This window comes from Bidens hawaiensis, unplaced genomic scaffold, assembly GCF_021521415.1.
Source record: "Bidens hawaiensis isolate Kalapana, Puna unplaced genomic scaffold, B.hawaiensis_p1.1 tig00051768_1, whole genome shotgun sequence".
NCBI classification, from domain to species: Eukaryota; Viridiplantae; Streptophyta; class Magnoliopsida; order Asterales; family Asteraceae; genus Bidens; species Bidens hawaiensis.
In genome coordinates, this window is record NW_027499303.1 from 60,868 (window position 1) to 80,528 (window position 19,661).

The following is a 19,661-nucleotide window of genomic DNA, read 5'->3' on the forward strand; positions in this document are numbered from 1 at the left end:
TAACATTGTTTTAGTATTTATTGTAAAAAAAATAAAAAAATAAAAAAAAATTCCATCACACCACCACCACCACCCCCACCAAAATTCCATCACTAGTGATGGAAAGTGGTGGGGGTGAGGTGGCTCATCGTGATTGGTGGTTGCAAGTTATGGTTTTTAAACCACCCCACCCCCCTAATAACTAACAAATGCAAGAAATCAATATAGTAATATAGTTAACAGTAATATATATATATATATATGTGTGTGTGTGTGTGTGGGTTAGGTTATAATAGGAAATATAGTTTTCGTAGGAAGGATAACAAGTAATCTTGTCCATTGATTTTGAATATGGAGGGTTGAGATTAGTTTAGGGGGAAATCAAGTGTGAACACAAGGTAAAGGGCATAAAAGGAATAACACATTTGTTGACTTTCTCTCTCCACATGCAAGGCACCTGCCAAATTCCTCCATTTTAAAACGCCCATAACTTTTTTTTACGAGGTTTTTATTGAAAAACAAATTCACCATAATAACGAGTGTCTTTTTATCTTTTATATGAGTACCATATTGTAATATAAAAATTAAAAAAAATTAGTGGGTTTTCTACAAATTGTGTTTTACCGAATTGCGTTTTACAAAATTGTGTTATACAATAGTATTTTTCATTGTATTTTTTTTTCATTGTGTTATTTACATTGTGTCATACAATTGTGTTTTTTATTGTGTGTTTATCATTGTGTTTTTTTTCATAGTGTATTTTTCCATTGTGTTTTTTTCATTGTGTTTTTTTGGACTTTTCCGGCGAGGTGGTGGCGGTGGGTGACGGTTGTGGCGGTGGGCGATGGAGTGGTGGCGGTTGTAAGAGATGAGTGAAGATGTAATTGAGTTTTATGTAAGTGGGTTTTTGAAATTAATATAAGTGGGTTTTGAGATTAAAGTATTAGACTAAAATACCCTCCTTCCTAGCCTTCTTAGAAAAATCAAACTTCTTATTTGAACCTGACATATATATATATATATATATGTATGTATATTATAATAATAATAAGTAGCTGCATAAGTTATAGTAATTGAAAAAAAGGTGGTTGGTTACCTTTACGTGGTGCATAGCATGGAGCCCCTTCAGGATAAAAACGCCCCGATATAACTGGTATATCCGTGCGAGGTAACAGAGGACGCTTATCATGCCTAGTGGGTCTTAACTTACCATTCATATTGATCCATCTTTTCAGAGATTCAGATTACAATTTGTTACTATTCTCTCTCTCTGTATTTTTTTTTAACAAATTATATAAATATACCAATACCAAAGAACAAAAATCATACTTTTTTAACCCCCTCCCCCCCCCCCAAAAAAAAAAAAAAAAAGACTTGTTTACACATTTTCATTTCAGACACTCTTCTTCTTCTTCTGGCTTTTGACAAATATTTAAATCTATATTCTTAAATTCTTTTCAAGCTTTAGCATAGAGCTTCTTATGTAGTTTACTTTACTTGGTTATCATGGCATTAGTTTACAAAAGACCTAGCAATTCAAATATCTTAACAAGTGGTTACCAGGACGGGGCCTGCGGCGGGCTTGCCCTTTCGCTAGAGCTCTCATTTCTGTGCATAAAGTAAACAAGATGAGATTGCAGATATCTTGATTAAGTAAAGCCGAAATTAACAAAACCAATTTACATAAGAAAGTATGCCTAAATAATCGAGCAAGTGATAATCAGAAGGTTGGTAGTTGAAAGCCTTTTTACCTTTTGATTTACCTGTTGATTATATGCAAATGTAAGATGCTCGCGATCATAAAAGATACAGAAAAGAAAACAAAGACTTACCAGAAGCAGACGACGCAGAGGGCTGCTTGTTACCTATCATTGATTAACAAGAAAAGGTCAAGTACTATGTTATCTTGAGGATATTGAGGAAAAAATCATACATGCTAAGTCAGTAGATAGTAGCAGCACATAACGAGCTAACAGACCGAAAAGAGTGACTTAATAAACAAGCACAAGAACAATAACTCAACTCAAGTAAAAGAAAACCATACGACACACGATACATACTAATAAGCCAACACTAACTGTTGATTAGCCAAGCACTGAAAGTGAAACAGGTACACACAGCAGCAATTCAATTCATGCCACATAGCATACAATCAAAATCAAGTAAAACATAACCAAAAGACACATAAGTAATTGTTGAGAGTCACTAAACGAAACCGAAAAGAGTGATTGAAGTGAAACAAGTATACACAATTACAACAAATCAATTTAATTCAACTCAGCTCATGCGACATAGCATACAATGAAATTCAAGAAAAACAGAATAATAAGACATAGCCAAACACTGAAAGTGAAACAGGTATACACAGCAGCAATTCAATTCAGTTCATGCCACATATAGAAAAAATAAATAAATAGATTTTGGATCAACAAGTGGTTACCAGAAGACGTAGTTACTGGTGCAGCGTCTTTTTTACCTATTGTTAATTAACAAGAAAAGGTCAAATTAATCCAAATACATTGCGCGCGGCAAAGCCACGTCATCACCAAATACCAAACTTTTTTCTTTTTTCTTTCTTTTTATCTTGCGGGTGGGTTAGTTAAAGGCTGTATGACAGTTATGCGACATTGTGACAAGGATGTTATGCACTTTTTAGTTAACTCACAACAGATAGCTAAACCTGCTTGTTACCTATTTATTATTGATTAACAAGAAAAGGTTAAATATCTTGATATAACATTACAGCTGATCAAAGTTACCAAACAGCACAATTCATATCTATATCTACCGTATAGATTACGTACCCGTATCTGATGCAGAGTTAACAAGAGAGTGTCCCAGAGCCTTTTCACCTATTATTATTATTATTGTTATTACAACAAGACAGGATTAAATTAACCAACTTGTTAAGGATACAAGCCAAGACAACAAAATCTACACATATAAATGTTAAGTCAGTCAAGAGTAACAGACAACGCTTCATACGGCATATTAACATACCAAGCCAAAACCGAAAAGAGTGACTGATTGAAGAAAACTAAGTATAAACACAACAACAACCACAACAACTCAACTCAAGTAAAACAAAATCAAACAACATATGATGCATACTAAGTCAAATTGTTGATTAGCCAAACATTAAACAAAATTAAAATCAATTCAACTCAGTTCATGCCACATAGCATACAATCAAATATAAGTAAAACATAACCATACGAAATAAGTAATTGTTGAAAGTTACTAAACGAAATCGACAAGAGTGATTGAAGAAAAACAATTATAATAAGTGAATCAATTCAAGTTAAACCAGATCCACATGTAAGGGACTGTTTGGTAGCCTCTTCATTAAGAGACTAACTCTGAATTGGCCAGACGTATAGTGTGTTTGGTTACACCTCTTAATGACTCATACCTCTTACTCAGTTAGACCTCTTGTTGATTCAACACTAGACTGTCACACAGCCAATAAACCAAAATAAATAGTAAACAAAACCGACTAAACTCATATTTTTATCCATAATCAAAACATTAAACAAGCTTGCCTATGTATAGTCTTAAACATGCATGATGCATATATAATATATATAGCCACCAATCCACCATCCTAAAACATGTTTAATATGCATGGATGAATGGGACACAATATCAATAAACTACGAACCGTTGTTGTTTCAGTTGTTGCGGGCGACGGTGAGAAGGATGCCGAAGCAGGTGAAGGTGATAGCTGTAAGTAGGGTTTGTAAAGAAAGTAAGTTTTGAACAATACTGGTGAGGAAGAGGCTGTTGAATGAATCAACATGGTGGTAATAAGGAAGAAGAAGAAGATGGTGATGAAACAGTAGAGCTGCTGGCCGGAGTGTGGTGGTGTGAACAAACCACAAGGTATCCTCTCATGTGTGTTCGTGGTATCACTTGGCCATTACAATATATGTTGGAAGACATATGAATCACTTATAAGATATTGCTTTATGTATGCTATGGTAGATGGTTGTGTGTGTTCACACCCCATTGCACAATTATGTTACACTGGAACATGTAGGCCGGCTTGATGTACAAATTTGTTATGCATGTTGATTATGCGAGCTCGATGAATATTAGTTTTTGTTGTGTTCTATGTTGCTCATATGCATGTTTCTTCATTCATATGTTTGTGATACCTATCCATTTGTTTGTTAGTACTTAGGTAAACACACACTCTTAATCCGTGTGTTCATTACGTTCACAAACTTGACATTTTTTTGACTCCCACACAAAAATAACCACTAATATGTATTTATGTTTAAGACCAATTAAAAGTTTTGAAAAATTAATAAACGCTAAAACCTTAAATTTTTATCATTAATTAATAACCCATAATAACTTTCTAACCAAAAGTTATAGTGTTAAAAATTAAATCCCTAAAAGAAAATAAGTTAGGTTAAAGCATTAGAAAACAGACTAGTTATTAAGCAAATTATATTGTTCTCATTTCATTATCGTATTTATTAGGCCATGTGTTTGGTCTTTAGAAATTAGAATGAGTTAATGTCCATTTTCGTCCCTGTGGTTTCCTACTTTCGCCACCTCAGTCCAAAGTTTGAAATTTTATCAATTTAGTCCTTATAGTTTTAAACATTAGCCAATTACGTCTATCCGTCTAACGGCATCCAACTATGCCGTTAGTTTAAGGGGTATTTTTGTCTTTATCCTGTTTATTTTTAGTTAATGGTCATTTTCGTCCCTTTGGTTTGATGCTTTTGCTACTTCAGTCCAAAGTTTAAATTTTTTTCAATTTTATGTTTAATTTAATTCTTTTTTTTGTCTATAACCCCTAAGAGCATAATCCAAGCCCAAAACCATCGAGCATCAACCAAAACAGGTCTACATTTACTTTGTCGACAACAATAATCATACCCCCCTCGTATTTAGTTTCTAGACATTTTCTAAACTCTCCCCCATGGTGGAATTTATTGGTAAAGTGGTCAAGGTAATTCCTTGAAACCGTACTATACCGATAAAACTAAAATCGTTTCTTTGGTTAATGCATAATATTTAGGGTTTAGAGATTAACATATCCTAGCAAGCATCTTGGTCGAAATCAACATCAGGAGGTCGAATATCCCGCATTTCCATGTTCGCTCAAGAAATCGATACACTAGATCGCATGTGTGTTCTTCAAATCGTGGTGTTATTTTTGAATTCTTCAAATCGACAACAACTTTAGGGTTGAATTCGACGAATTCAAGAACAATACCACGATATGAAGAACACACATGCGATATAGTGCATCGATTTTTGAGCAAACATGGAAATGCGGGATATTCGACCTCCTAATGTTGATTTCGACCCAGACGTTTGCTACGATATGTTAATCTCTAAACCCTAACTATTATGCATTAATCAAAGAAACAATTTTAGTTTTTCCGGTATAGTTCGGTTTTAGGGAATTACCCTGACCACTTTACCAATGAATTCCATCATGGACTGAAGTAGCAAAAAAATAATAATAAAATAAAAATAAAAAATTCTGAATTAAATTAAACATAAAATTGAAAAAATTTCAAACTTTGGACTGAAGTAGCAAAAGTATCAAACCACAGAGACGAAAATGACCATTAACTAAAAATAAACAGGAGAAAGACAAAAATACCCCTTAAACTGACGGCATAGTTGGATGCCGTTAGACGGAGGGACGTAATTGGCTAATGTTTAAAACTATAAGGACTAAATTAACAAAATTTTAAACTTTGGAGTGAAGTGGTGAAAGTAGCAAACCACACGGACAAAAATGGCTATTAACTCAATTAGAATTGTAAAGTTTTATCTACAATCACATCTTTTTCTGTTAAGCATTTAAAACTACCTATTTAGGATCAGAGTTAGGTATGATTTTCATCATTGGCTTAGTCATTTTAACTAGTTATGTTTAAAATTGAAGATTTCAATCTTTTAAACGACACCCTCACCGTCTCACCGAGCTGCATATTGTCCAACTTAAAGGCATCGTAGCTCAAAAATTTAAAAAGTAGAATATTTCAGTATTAAACTAAACTAGTTAAAATTTTAAAACTACATAAACGCAAACGGAACTTAAATCTTAAGATTATCTTAAAAAACAATTAAAGATAATATATTTAATTAAGAACTTAAAAGAAAATAGTTGATCAAAATCTATGTGTAGTTTCTTTTCAATTCATTTGTTTTTTTGTTGCTTATTATAGTTTATTTAAATACATTGACGGACTAAACGATGACTCAAATTAAACCTCGACTAGAAGGATAAAGTTGGATCTATCATACTATTGGCCCACATATCCTCAATAAATTATAAAAAACAAAAAAGAAAAACTAACTAACTAAAACCAGAAAATGGCATAAACACTAGAGATGTAAACAAACCAAATCGAGCCCGCAAAGAACCGGGCTCGGCTTATTTTAACTTAAGATCACTCGAGTTTGAGCATGGCTCATTTAAATCCCTCTCTTCAAAGCTCGAGTTTGATCTGTAAAAAGTTTTCCAAGCTCGAGCATGACTAGTTTACATTTTATTAATTATTTTATTCATATCTGACTTTCTTGTGTGTTAGGTCACGCACTCTTCAAATTTAGAGAGCGGTTATAGTGTAAATGGGTGGTTGGAACCACCCGAGTTTCGAAATAATAATGTATCGATATATAGAAAATATTAGAGGAACCACCTTATAAGTTAGGAAGGAGCCACTCTATTTACACTACAAGCGCTGGACTAGCTGGTAAGTTGCTAGTTTGTAAACAGAAGGTCGCTGGGGTTTGATTCCGTGCTGCAAGCTTTTTTTTTAAGTTGGTGTCTCTCTCTCTTTCCCATACTCACTCTTGCTACTCTTTTTAGAATCCTCCTACTATAAAGATAGTTTAAATTCATTTGTTAGATATTTAGTTGTTCTTGGTATTGTTAATTGTTAAGTTATTTGTTAAATTTTAGTTTTAATTTGTTAGTTTGTAATAAACTTTGCCCGAATCATCAAACTAACCTGAAATTTTTTATACTTTTGTATAAAATTGAAACCTATAAAATTAATGCACCAGCTGTCAGCTAAAAAAAAATCCCAAATCCGTCAGTGGCACTCTTTGTTGACTATGTTTCATTAAAAACTTGTATATGATAATATTATCATCATCATCTTCCCCAAACTCCACACCTACTATCATCACTTACTTGCAGATCAAAAATGTCAGTTACTTCATTCCACACTGCTTCACTCTCATCTTCTTCCATTCTCCTTAAGGTACTCCACTACAATTAGTTTCTATATTACATTTACAGTATATACTTCTAATTGACCTGTTAACTGATCACCAGAATAACCGAACAACACGGTTTCCGGTACGATCCGTATTCGTCAGTTCTCGCGGATCCTGTGCTACTCAAATCCGAGCTTCGTACACTGATTACTCTGCTTCACCTAACACCGGTAGGTTTAATTTTAGTTTTATTTGTTTAATTTGTGGATTTAGGTTTAGGTTTGACTGTGTGTGTGTGTTTGGTAGTTGATTAGTTGATGTGGTTGATTTGTAGGTGGAAGGACTGAGTTAGATGCTTTGTCACAGTACAGTGAAGTTGTTCCGGATACGGTCGTGTTCGATGATTTCGAGAGGTTCGGTTATGATTCGTTAGGTTTTGTTTGTGGATGTGAAGGTTTTTGTGTAAACGAGGCGAACTGAGCCTGAAGTCATTAAGGCTCGAGCTCGGCTCGTTTGTTATTTAATTATTTGTTTATGTTAGTTATTAAAGGGGTTAATCGGGATTAGTCGGATTGGAATTTTATATGCAATATTGCAAAATATAAATTTTTAAATACTTTAAAGATTATGACCGATTTTGACTCAAATTTGACCAATTTGGACCGAATTTGACCGATTTCATGAGCTTGACCGACTACCAGTTAATGGTCCGATTAGGTGAAATTTAATTGGTAACTATTTAGCAATTAACCAATCCTGATTTATACAAACATGCAAATTTTTATAGTTATTTACATCTATGTTTATAATTATATATTTTATATATGATGTAATATGATTTACTTAATTTTTTTATCACAGTTTTATACATAATAAAGTTATTCTATAAATATTTTAATTAAAAATTATATAAATAAAAAGCTCATTTAGGCTCCCGAGTCGCCTCGAGCTCGATATGTGAAGCTCGGGCTTGTTTAAGCTCGGTTCGATTCGAGTTTTAACAAGCGGATCTCACATAGCTCATGAGCAGCTCGGCTTGTTTACACCCCTAGTTTTATGTACATAACTTTGTGTTGATCAAAGTAACCGTTTTTAGGTTTCCTCCAACTGCTGCCACTGTAAGTTCATCTCTTCTGTTAGGAATTTGCAGCCTCCCTGATACTGCTTTTAGGGTAAGTAGATTGTATAGTTTTGCATGAATTAGTGTAAGCAATGTCTTCAGTTAGTGAGCCTTATATGTTTACCTGACGGTTATAGGGTGCTGTGGATACTGCATTGGCAGATAAGGAGTGTTATGGTCTAGAGACCCCGAATGCTCGAATGACATGTTTTGTTAATAAGGTGGATCGTTTTCTGTTGATAGTATGCGTTCATATAGTTGGTTTAGTTGATCTATTGAATACTTATGACTAAGAATTGGCAAATAAATAAATAATAGGCGTTAGTGAACGTTGGTGGTGAGCTATCAAAGCTAGTTCCTGGTCGTGTTTCAACTGAAGTGGATGCTCGCCTTGCTTACGACACACATGCCATTGTTGGAAAGGTATAACTTCATATATGGCGACGCCAATATTTACAATCTTGCCCTCAGATTGTTATAATTTTACTGATTTGCAGGTGGAAAGGTATAACTTCATATATGGCGACGCCAATATTTACAATCTTGCCCTCAGATTGTTATAATTTTACTGATTTGCAGGTGGAAAATCTGTTGCAATTGTACAGCACTATTGATGTCCCTGCAGAACGTTTGTTATTCAAAATTCCCGCAACTTGGCAAGTGAGTACACAAGATATTATGGTATGATGTTTCTAGAGAATCATTCGATGTATATAACATAATTGTTTTCTTCAGGGAATTGAGGCTGCAAGATTGTTGGAATCTGAAGGCATACAAACACACATGACTTTTGTCTACAGGTATGAATGAAAGTGATCATAAAACTCAATACTTATAAAGTATAAACCACTATAAAAGGGTTAATGGTAAGATATAAGATTCATAATATTGGACTAGCAGCATTCTGCATGATAATAAGATATAAGATTACAAGGGGAGAAACTTAAAAAAAGCAAGAGAGTAGGTCTTACCTGCATATGGTCAGTCCTAACTTGTTGACCACTTTGTGCTTCTTCAGCTTTTGTCAAGCTGCAGCTGCTGCTCAAGCTGGTGCTTCTGTTATTCAAATTTTTGTTGGTCGCCTTAGGGTAATATGCTCTTATTTCTTGTTTAAAAATATTGTTTTAATTTCAGTATGGTGTATGATTACCGGTCAAAACTTTTAGTGCGGTCTGAAATGGGTCAGGTCCTTTCGGGATACATTACCCAGAGTCCCAGACTGACCCGTTCATAAGTTAACATGTTGAAATTGAATAAGTCATCTGGCATTTCTCACATTGTCAGGATTGGGCTCGCAACCACAGTGGTGATCCTGAAATAGAAGCCGCTCTTAAAAGAGGAGAAGATCCCGGCTTGGCGTTGGTTAGTCTCATAACCTGCTATTTTTAGCTATTTTTTAATTTCTTTTTCTTTGTTTTCATTAAGATATGCTTTTTGTCTTGCAGGTGACAAAAGCTTACAATTATATTCACAAATATGGGCATAAATCAAAGTTGATGGTTGCATCAATCCGAAACAAGCAGGATGTTGTCAATGTTTTAGGGTACATCCTATTTGTCACCCATTACAAAATATTATAATGTACACACACACACACACACACACACATATATATATTATATTCTGGACCAATAAATGATCATTCATCATTGGCTACTAAATTATGCAGGGTTGACTATATTATCACTCCTTTGAAGATATTACAGGCTCTTAAGGAATCTGTAACTCCCGATGACGATAAGTATACATTTGTGAAAAGATTATCCTCACAATCAGCTGCTGCATATAACTTCACCGATGAAGAGGTATTTTGAAATGTTATATTACACTAAATGCAAAAACTAATATTAATATATTTATAACGAACAATGTTTGTGTTGTACTTGCAGCTGGTAAAGTGGGACCAGTTGAGCTTTGCTTCGGGTATGGGGCCCGCAGCTTTGGAACTCCTTACATCCGGGATGGATGGTTATTCTAACCAAGCGAAGAGGGTGGAAGAACTGTTTGGAAAAATATGGCCGCCACCAAACGTTTGAATCCGAAGTTTGTCGACTCATCCACGTATGTTTTTGCTTTGTAACCCTTGTTTGAAAACATCTCATATGCTGTCATTTAGGAGATTGTCATAATGTTAAGAGCCTTGATCAAATCAACTTGTTTCGTTAGACCATGTTAATGTATAATTTAGACTGATGTTTTCGATATAATAATTACCTGTTTGATGTCAACCCTCTGGGAAGCGTTAACTTTGTTATGTTGAATACGTCTAAATGTAAATACAAGTTTTGGTTTGAACATAATGACTTTGACTTGATGCATAGCGGAGGTAGACCTAACAAAGAAATTTCGATATAAGCGAGTAGTAAGCCCTCTTTTATACGGTAGATATAAATGTGTGACGTTTCCGTCCTTTACTTATACGCCCTGTAACTTCATAGTGTAAATTTTGCCATTTCTAGCTCATCTGCTTGTGTTTAGTTTGATCAAAGTATGAGTCTTTTAACACATGGATGACATTTGTAAATTATATAAAACATGTAGATGACATTTGTAAATTAAATTTCTATCTATATCTTGTTTGAAAAAAATTGAACACTGATTCAAAATGCATAAAAATTGAAGGCAGGTGTTATAAAACACATTTAAACATATTGTTGTGTGTGCTTTATTTTCTCTTTACCACACACCTTTTTAGCTGTCCTTACATTTCTCCTAAACTCTTTATTCCCAATTCACAAAATTACTATACAAGTAACCAAAACTCAAACCAAACTAACAACCACAATAAACATTTACCCAATGAGATCCCAAACATCACCTGATGTCGAAAACCCGAGTCACGCACCCCTTCTCGACACTGATTATGGCTACGTCCCGGCTCTGGACGCAAGTGACCAACTGTCTCAACCTCAAGAAACCAACCAACAACCAAGCAAAGTCGTTCTCCTTTTGATATCAGGGGTGTTGGCAATTGGCTTGTTGGTGGCCTTGATTGTTGGAAATGTGCATATTGAAACTCATGATAATAATGATTCAACATTGCCCGAAAGGAGGGATCCAACTGAACAAGGCGTTTCTAAAAAATCATTTGGGTTACCGGCCGATACGCCTTCGTTTTCGTGGACCGACGACATATTGAGTTGGCAAGCTCCCGTTTTTTCATTTCACTCCTGGAAAGAATTGGATGAACGGTATGTCAATGGCATTGTCATGATTCGTGAATATTAAGTGAATACAGTAAACTTGTTAAATTTATCTTACGCATAAAATTAGCGTGTACATGGGTCGATTTTGGACTCAAACCGAACCAAAAACTGAAAATTCACTTTCGAGTTTTTGAAAACTGTTATGTTTCGTTTATTTTTTCCGGCTTTTGGTTCACTCTTCCTTTTTTTGGTTTTTCATTTGGCTTGAATTTTTTGAGCTGCAAAAGAAAACGCCCAAAATACTTATTTTAGGCCTTTTTTTTGGTAAAAAAAATCATTATACATTTATGCTAATATATTTGGATTATACTATTTTTATTAAAGTTTTGTAAATACTTTTTCAAAATTAAGAATGGTTCATATTGGTTTTTTCCGCTTTAGTTACATGCGAAACCTAAACCAAACCGAGAATTCTCTTTTTACGAGTACATAATACTAACTGTCAGTTTTCTTTTGAGTTTGGTTATCTCAGTTACATATCCGTTTCTTCAGTAGTTCAGTTGCAATGTCATATCATACATGAAACAATACTGATTTATTCATTTTATGTATTTCTTCTTATTATATGGTGAACCGGCAATGTTTTGATGGTGGAAATTTGTGCTTCATATTCTTGTAGATCCAAATGGTAAGTTCATCAATTGTAATTAAACTATATTATATTATTATTATTAATTAATTATGTTGGTTTTTATGGGTGCTATATTTTTTTAACTATATTATAGGTCCGGTATATTACAAGGGATGGTATCATTTATTTTACCAATACAGCTCAGCGGCCCCGGTCTGGGGTCTAATCGTATGGGGTCATGCGGTATCACGAGACATGGTTCATTGGCGACACCTACCAATAGCAATGGAGAACGACGAATGGTACGACGTGAATGGTGTATGGACTGGGTCAACAACCATCCTTCCAAATAATGAACTTGTTGTACTCTACACCGGTTCAACTAATGAATCGGTTCAGGTTCAAAACCTAGCATACCCAGCCAACCCAGCTGACCCCCTCCTTGTGAACTGGGTCAAGGACCCCGCAAACCCGGTCTTGTTACCACCAAAGGGGATCCATAAAAAGGACTTCCGTGACCCCACCACAGCATGGCTCACACCTCAAGGCAAGTGGCGTACGGTGATTGGATCAAAAGTAAATAAAACCGGAATCGTGTTAGTGTATGATACCAAGGATTTCAAAAGTTATGAGCTTCTAGACACGTGGCTTCACCAGGTGAAGGGTACGGGAATGTGGGAATGTGTTGACTTTTTTCCAGTTTCGAAAAATGAATCCGGTCTTGATACCGGGGATATCGGACCAGGTATAAAACATGTCCTTAAAGCTAGCATGGATGATGATAGATGTGATTATTATGCAATTGGAGATTATAACACGAAAAAAGGAACATGGGCCCCAGACAATCCAAAAATAGGTCGGAATTGGTTTAAGATATGATTATGGGATTTACTACGCGTCAAAAACGTTCTTTGACCAAAACAAAAATAGGAGGATTTTATGGAGTTGGATCAAGGAGACCGATAGCGAAAGCTCGGATATCAAGAAGGGTTAGGCTTCCCTTATGGTAAAAAAAATCATATCCTTTCAAATAGTAATATCTTGGGCTTAACCCCAAAAATACATGCCAATATACCACATATATTCTGTCTTTCAATGTTCAATTGGGCTTCTTATACTTAATATTGGGCTATGTTTTAGGCGGTTCCAAGAACGGTTACGCTAGATCCATTAACCGGTACCAATTTGCTTCAATGGCCCATTGAAGAGTTGGATAAACTTAGGTCCAATCTTAATGAGTTCAATGAGGTCACACTCGAGCCCGGATCACTTGTTCCACTTAATGTGGGCCCAACATCTCAGGTATGTTATAAATCTCTAAGCTCAACTCAACCATTAAGTATGGGCTGGTCTTTTGTATTTGTATTAAGAAAATTTATTATTTTGTATGTGAAAAGTAACTTATGGATGAATTATCTCATTGATAGGTTGATATAATGGTCGAGTTCGAGTTGGACAAGAAAATTACCAGAAGTTTACCCATCAAAGGCTCTGTCCCATATAATTGTGCGGGTCACGGTGGAGCAGGTGTGAGAGACGCACTAGGCCCATTCGGTCTGTTGCTTCTTGCAAACAAGAACCTAACTGAACACACGCCGACTTACTTCTACATTGTCAAAGACAAACATGGTGATTATGATATATTCTTTTGCATAGACCAATCAAGGTATTGTTTTTTTCTTATGGAATATTGGTTTTAAATAATCCCAACTATGGCCTATTGGTAAATATCAGTCCCAACTTTACACTTGTCTGCTGACCGTCCCAACTATTGATGTATTTGTTTTTAATGGGCTGCGACTAACGGATGTTAACTCCGTTAGTGATTTGCTGACGTGGACCTTCTTCTCCGGCCGGAAACTTGCCGGAAACCTGCAACTTGCCTCCATTCTCCCTAATATCGTCACACCGTCTACCTCCCTCTTCAAAAGACATCGGAAATTAGAAAATGAAGTAGATTTCATCTTCTTTAATGGCCAATCCCTATATACCAAACCCGATTTTATTTTCAAAAATTTGAAATCAATGTTACACGATTTACAAAATAAGCATAGGGCTTTTGTTAAGAGGATAAAAACGAGTCAAATGATGTGTCAATTACCTCGAATGGTGCACGATTGACGAGGGTGGACTTCGCCGGAGACAACGACGGCGGCACGTCGGTTCGGTTTCGAATGAGGGGAAAGATAGAGAGAGATGGTGTAACGATATTAGGGAGAATGGAGGCGAGTTGCAGGTTTTCGGCAAGTTTCCGGCGTGATGCGGCCGGAGAAGAAGGTCCACGTCAGCAAATCACTAACGGAGTTAACATCCGTTAGTCGCGGCCCGTTAGAAACAAATACATCAATAGTTGGGACGGTCAGCAGGCAAGTGTAAAGTTGGGACTGATATTTACCAATAGGCCATAGTTGGGATTATTTAAAACCAATATTCCTTTTCTTATTTACTCGAGTCCAAACGTTTTGCATGCGCACCAATGATCAGTTGGTGCACATCCCAAACGAATGGAACATATGGGGTGGTTTCGAGTGTCATTGTTTTGATTAATGCTGGTTAATGTTGTCTTTGGTTAGATCTTCCATTGCAGAGGATGTCGATAAGTCGATTTATGGTAGCACGGTCCCCGTTCTTAAAGGCGAAAAACTATCCATGAGAATTTTGGTAAATTTTCTTTTATAAGTCGGTTATGCTTAAAATAAGAGTAAAAAAAAGAATATCGGGGCCATAACCGTTTTAACCAAAATCATGTTGAATTAACCGAACTATTTGAGAAACGTGTGGCTCGTTTATTTTTTATTTTTAATAACCGAACAAACTGCTGATTTAACCAAACAAAAATGGGTTATAACTTCAAAATTTAGTTAAGCGAAAAAACAACTGAAGAAACACTAGGTGACCCCGGGCAGATTACGGATAACCTGGGGGTTAAATAGATGTTTCCCACGAGGGTTAGGTCCGGCAAAGATGGTTGTTCTTCTGATGACCTGCAAAACAGACACCGTGAGCTCGTCACTGAGAGGGGGGGGGGGGTACCTCCTTGTGACCACCCTCAGGCGTGAGAATCAGTCTAGATTGCTCTTAAATATAATGTGCATATTAAGAGAAATGACTAGAGCAGATATCAGATAATATATGAAGATATAAGATGATAATACCGTTCCAAGGTGTTGGAGTATTTATAGCCGAAGGTAGGTTTCCAAGCAGGTACAGCCGGCTGAATAGTATTCCTGTTCTACCAACTGTGTGCTACGCACGTGCCATGCTGGTGGTTGGTGGGTAGGCAGCGGCTGATAGTGACCAGGCCGGCTGTGTACTATTCCTTTCCCACCAACTGTAGGCTATGCACGTGCTACGACAGGGGTTGGTGAGTAGGCAGCGGCTGATAGTGACAGGGGTTGGTGAGTAGGCAGCGGCTGATAGTGACCAGGCCGGCTGTGTAGTATTCCTTTATCACAGTGAGCTGTCGCAGCTTTGGTCAGATCTTTTGTCCATACCTTGGCAGGTACAGTACAAAAGATCCTCCAGTAATGTACGGACTGGCTCATTTGGGCGGGAGAATTCCCGGCTTTGAGCGGGAGTATTCCCGGCTTTGTGCGGGAGTATTCCCGGCTTGCTCATTCCTTCTTCAGGTGACTACTGAATTATTTGAGAGTTAAGTGCCTTGTGCGTGTAGCCTTGCTGTGCGGGTAGCCTTCCCTGATGGCTAGTATCCGTAGCTGCGGGAACAGGCGGAATACGTCGACCATTGGGAGGCGTTTCCTGCGGGAGCAGCTTGCGTACTGCGCGTAAGGACGTCGCGTCTCTGAGCATGGTTGGTCCTGCGGATCCAGTTGGTCTTTGCGCAGACGTCTCTTTTAAGGAGTCTTGCGAGTTCAACTGCGCAGACGTCCCTCTTCGAGGTGAGTCTTGCGGGTCCAACTGCGCAGACGTCCCTGTTTAAGGTGAGTCTTGCGGGTCCAACCGCGCAGACGTCCCTGTTGAAGGTGAGTCTTACGGGTCCAACTGGGCTCTGCTGGGACCTACCTCTTCAAGTCCCCCCAGTCCAATGTTCTTCTCATGAATTGTTAATAAGTGAGGTGAACTTTTGGACTTAAGCAAGGGGTTTTGAAAAAGGTTTAGTTTTAAGGTTCTCCGCTGGGATTCTTCCCGCGGGTTTCCTAATATCACGTGCAGAATTTCCCACTGTTCTGCTTGATCTTTGGGTATGATGCGGGTAGCTATGTAACCTCTTCGCAAGTCGGGAGCGTTGAGTTTCGCTTGTGTAGATTCTCCACGGGGTTTTGGTAGTTTTAAACATAGTGATCAATTATGTTAAACAACCAATTCCATCTTGGAGCTTCCAACAATCTAGTTCTCAACGTTCCCGCTATGCGGGGATGTTATATCCCTTTCCGCAAGCATGGCCCAGAAGATCCTTCTTGGTTTCAATTCCCTGCGGAGTGCTAAGTATGTGAAGGGTTTCGCCTTAACACTGTACCCGCACTCGTCTTATAGTTACTTTACTTCCAAGGTATTCCTGGCTTCAATTCCCTGCGGGTGCTAAGTATGTGAAGGGTTTTGCCTTGACACTGTACCCGCACCCGTCTTATAGTTACTTGGTTGCCGAGGTATTCTTGGCTTCAATTCCCTGCAGGTGCTAAGTATGTGAAGGGTTTTGCCTTGACACTGTACCCGCACCTGTCTTATAGTTACTTGGTTGCCAAGGTAAGGGGTATGGTCCCGCTTACTTTTGAATCTTTTTGAAATATAAATGTTTGTGCAAGCAGGCCCGTCACCTTCATTTAGTGGGATGACCAAATTCCACCTATAACTGACCTGCGTGAAGGTTTTCCTCATCTTAGGAATTTTTGCCGTTTGTGTTTATGCGGGTTTTGCCGCCGTCCACACGCAACGACTTACTTCCCCACTTATTTATGCGGTGAATACCGACATATCAGTGTTTTGAATAAGTTAACCTTTCGAAGCGTGGTTGTTACTAGGTTAGTGTTCAGTTTCCTCTATCATGAGTGTGCGGGTAGGACCGTCACTTTCATTTAATGGCTTGCGTTATAAACGTTGTATGACTTGCTCATGCATATTATAGCTTAATTTGGCACTTGTTTTGCCGCATAAACAATATATGATTCGCTCGTGCATACTTTAGTTTAACTTAGCAATTTTCCAAGTGTTTTGAATAAGTTAACTGTTCGACGCGTGGTTGTCAATAGGTTAGTGTTCAGTTTCCTCTATCATGATTGTGCGGGTAGGACCGTCACTTTCATTTAGTGGGATGACCACCCTTTACCTATAACTGACCTGCGTGAAGGTTTGTCGTTTTTTTTGTTTATGCGGGTTTTGCCGTCGTCCACACGCAACGACTTCCCCACTTATTTATGCGGTGAATACCGGCATATCAGTGGTTTGAATAAGTATAAATGTAAGACTAACCTGTTTATGCGGGTTTTGCCGCCTTCCACACGCAACTACTTACTTCCCCGGCGGATGTATGCGGTGAATACCGGCATCAGTCTGGAAAGTTCAAATATAAGACCATCAGCGTCAATGTGATTTGGAGAATCATTTCCATTAGAAGTGGCTCTGTGCCTTTTCTTTTGGAATTGATCTACATGCAGCCTGAGTAATTGAGCTCCATTCCATGTTCTTGGGATGGAGGCGTCATCGAGCCTTTTGAGCCGATATGCACTTGGCTTAGAATCTCGTTGTTTACGCAGTATGTGGTCTCCAACATTGAAGCTGCAGTTTTATCCGTGTTTTCCCCAACTGGGGTTCTACACGCATTAATGATAAGTGATTGTTGATTTTTCCAAAAATGATCGGTTATCGTTTTTTAACAACTTAAGTGTCCGGTTATGGTTCAGTTTAAGGTGATTACCTAATTGACCCATACCCACTCCTACTTAAAAATGAAAACCTTAAACAAAACAAGCTTTTCAAAACTCAATCTACTAATGTTGAGGCATTTGCTAGGTGGATCATTCGATGGTCGAAGGTTACGCACAAGGAGGAAGAACATGCATCACCTCACGTGTTTATCCAACAGAAGCGATCAACGATGATGCTCAACTATTCTTATTCAACAATGCCACTAAGCTTACCGTGACGGCTTCGCTCAAGGTATGGCAAATGGGCATCACGCCAATGAACGAAAACAAATGGGCTTGGATTGGTCCAGCACTTATCTTACTAGCTGTCTTTTTCTTCGTGGCATGGACGTGGCAAAATCAGAGAAATAACCGGTCCTAAGTTAGAAAAAAATGGCCCGACCCAAGCTTGGGCCCTTAGCCCGTATGATATTGGGTTGGGCTTCCGGCAATAATAAGTTGAAGAGACCTCGCAAATAAGATTATGAAATAGATGGACCGCGGATGGCTAGTGTGGGCCTAGCAAGAGATGTGGCCTGAGGTTGATGTTGAGTAGATCATTGTAGGGTTGTGTTCTTTTACTGGGCTGTCCCGACCCATTTGATCTAGCCCAATACTTTTTGTAGACACTTGGTGAATTTATTATGTTTATATTCATGTTGAATATCCTTTATGATGGGTAACTTGGTAAGAAGATACAATGATTATACGAATATTAGCAAATTAATAGTGAAAGATATTATATTGAATTTGGTTAAATTAATATGATCTCTTGAAAGAAGTTATTTAATAACAACGTGTATATTTCTTTCTTAGTTGTTTTGATATAAATATATGATTTAACAATTTAACACACGAAGAGAAAAAGATTAACACACACATTGACACATATATACATAGGGTTCAAGTGTTCAACTAAAGCAATTTTTAATCCGTAAGTTAACAATTCATCATGTAGATGTACATTCTAACCGTGACATGGGTCGTGCTTGGTGTGCGACCATCCTCTCGTTGATATTTGTATTGACCATAGCGCATTTTTGAAATTTCTTGTAGTTTTGGTCAAATCTTGGGCACACTCACTACAATTGGTATCATTGAGCGTTGAGTGTTCATTACACATATTGTTACTTATATATTAAGTGTTCATGTTACACAACAAGCACGATCAATGTCACGGTCGGGCCATACATCTACATGATATTTTTATTTATAAGCTATATGTTAAGTGTTCATGTTACACGTTACTATTTAAGAATGCCAAACAAATTTCTAGCATTCACTTTATTTCCATAATTTATTTTTTCCTTCAGGTATCATAAGTTCACAACTGTATGTTGTTTACTTATTTATTTATTTTTCGCATAAACAATCTTTTTTTCCAAACAAAAACACAATTATATACGAGAATCTCAAGTTCTTTTGGCAAATCATGAAATAAAAAGAACAAGACAACATGCCAATATGTCATGTAAGAACATGACAAGAAATAAACAACAAATGTGTCGGTTGTAATATAATTATTTGTGAAATGGAATTGAATGCTAATGAAGTAGAGTATATTACATGATTTTAGATCAAGCATCTAGATAGTATTATTTTGTTAGAAATATCACCTGATCGTGGTACAATAATATCCTAGTCATTTTCCAAAACAGGAAATGTAATGGGTAAGTTTCTATAAAATCGTTTTCTAAATGTTTTTCTTAAAAAAAAAAAAAAAA

The 19,661-nt window shown here is 37.0% G+C and overlaps 1 protein-coding gene and 1 pseudogene across 1 annotated transcript; both read left to right on the top strand.

Annotated features, from left to right (window-relative positions):
- Positions 1-7,159: 7,159 nt before the first annotated feature.
- Positions 7,160-10,401, top strand: LOC143599295 (uncharacterized). The gene is made up of 13 exons (XM_077077279.1): positions 7,160-7,223; positions 7,298-7,409; positions 7,514-7,592; positions 8,276-8,351; positions 8,437-8,520; positions 8,618-8,722; positions 8,879-8,959; positions 9,035-9,099; positions 9,318-9,387; positions 9,584-9,661; positions 9,745-9,842; positions 9,969-10,104; positions 10,189-10,401. The coding sequence occupies exons 1-13, from the start codon at positions 7,167-7,169 to the stop codon at positions 10,333-10,335; spliced, it is 1,188 nt and encodes a 395-aa protein (XP_076933394.1). The 5' UTR covers positions 7,160-7,166; the 3' UTR covers positions 10,336-10,401.
- A 697-nt stretch (positions 10,402-11,098) lies between these two features.
- Positions 11,099-18,319, top strand: LOC143599296 (acid beta-fructofuranosidase 2, vacuolar-like; annotated as a pseudogene).
- The last annotated feature ends 1,342 nt before the right edge of the window (positions 18,320-19,661 follow it).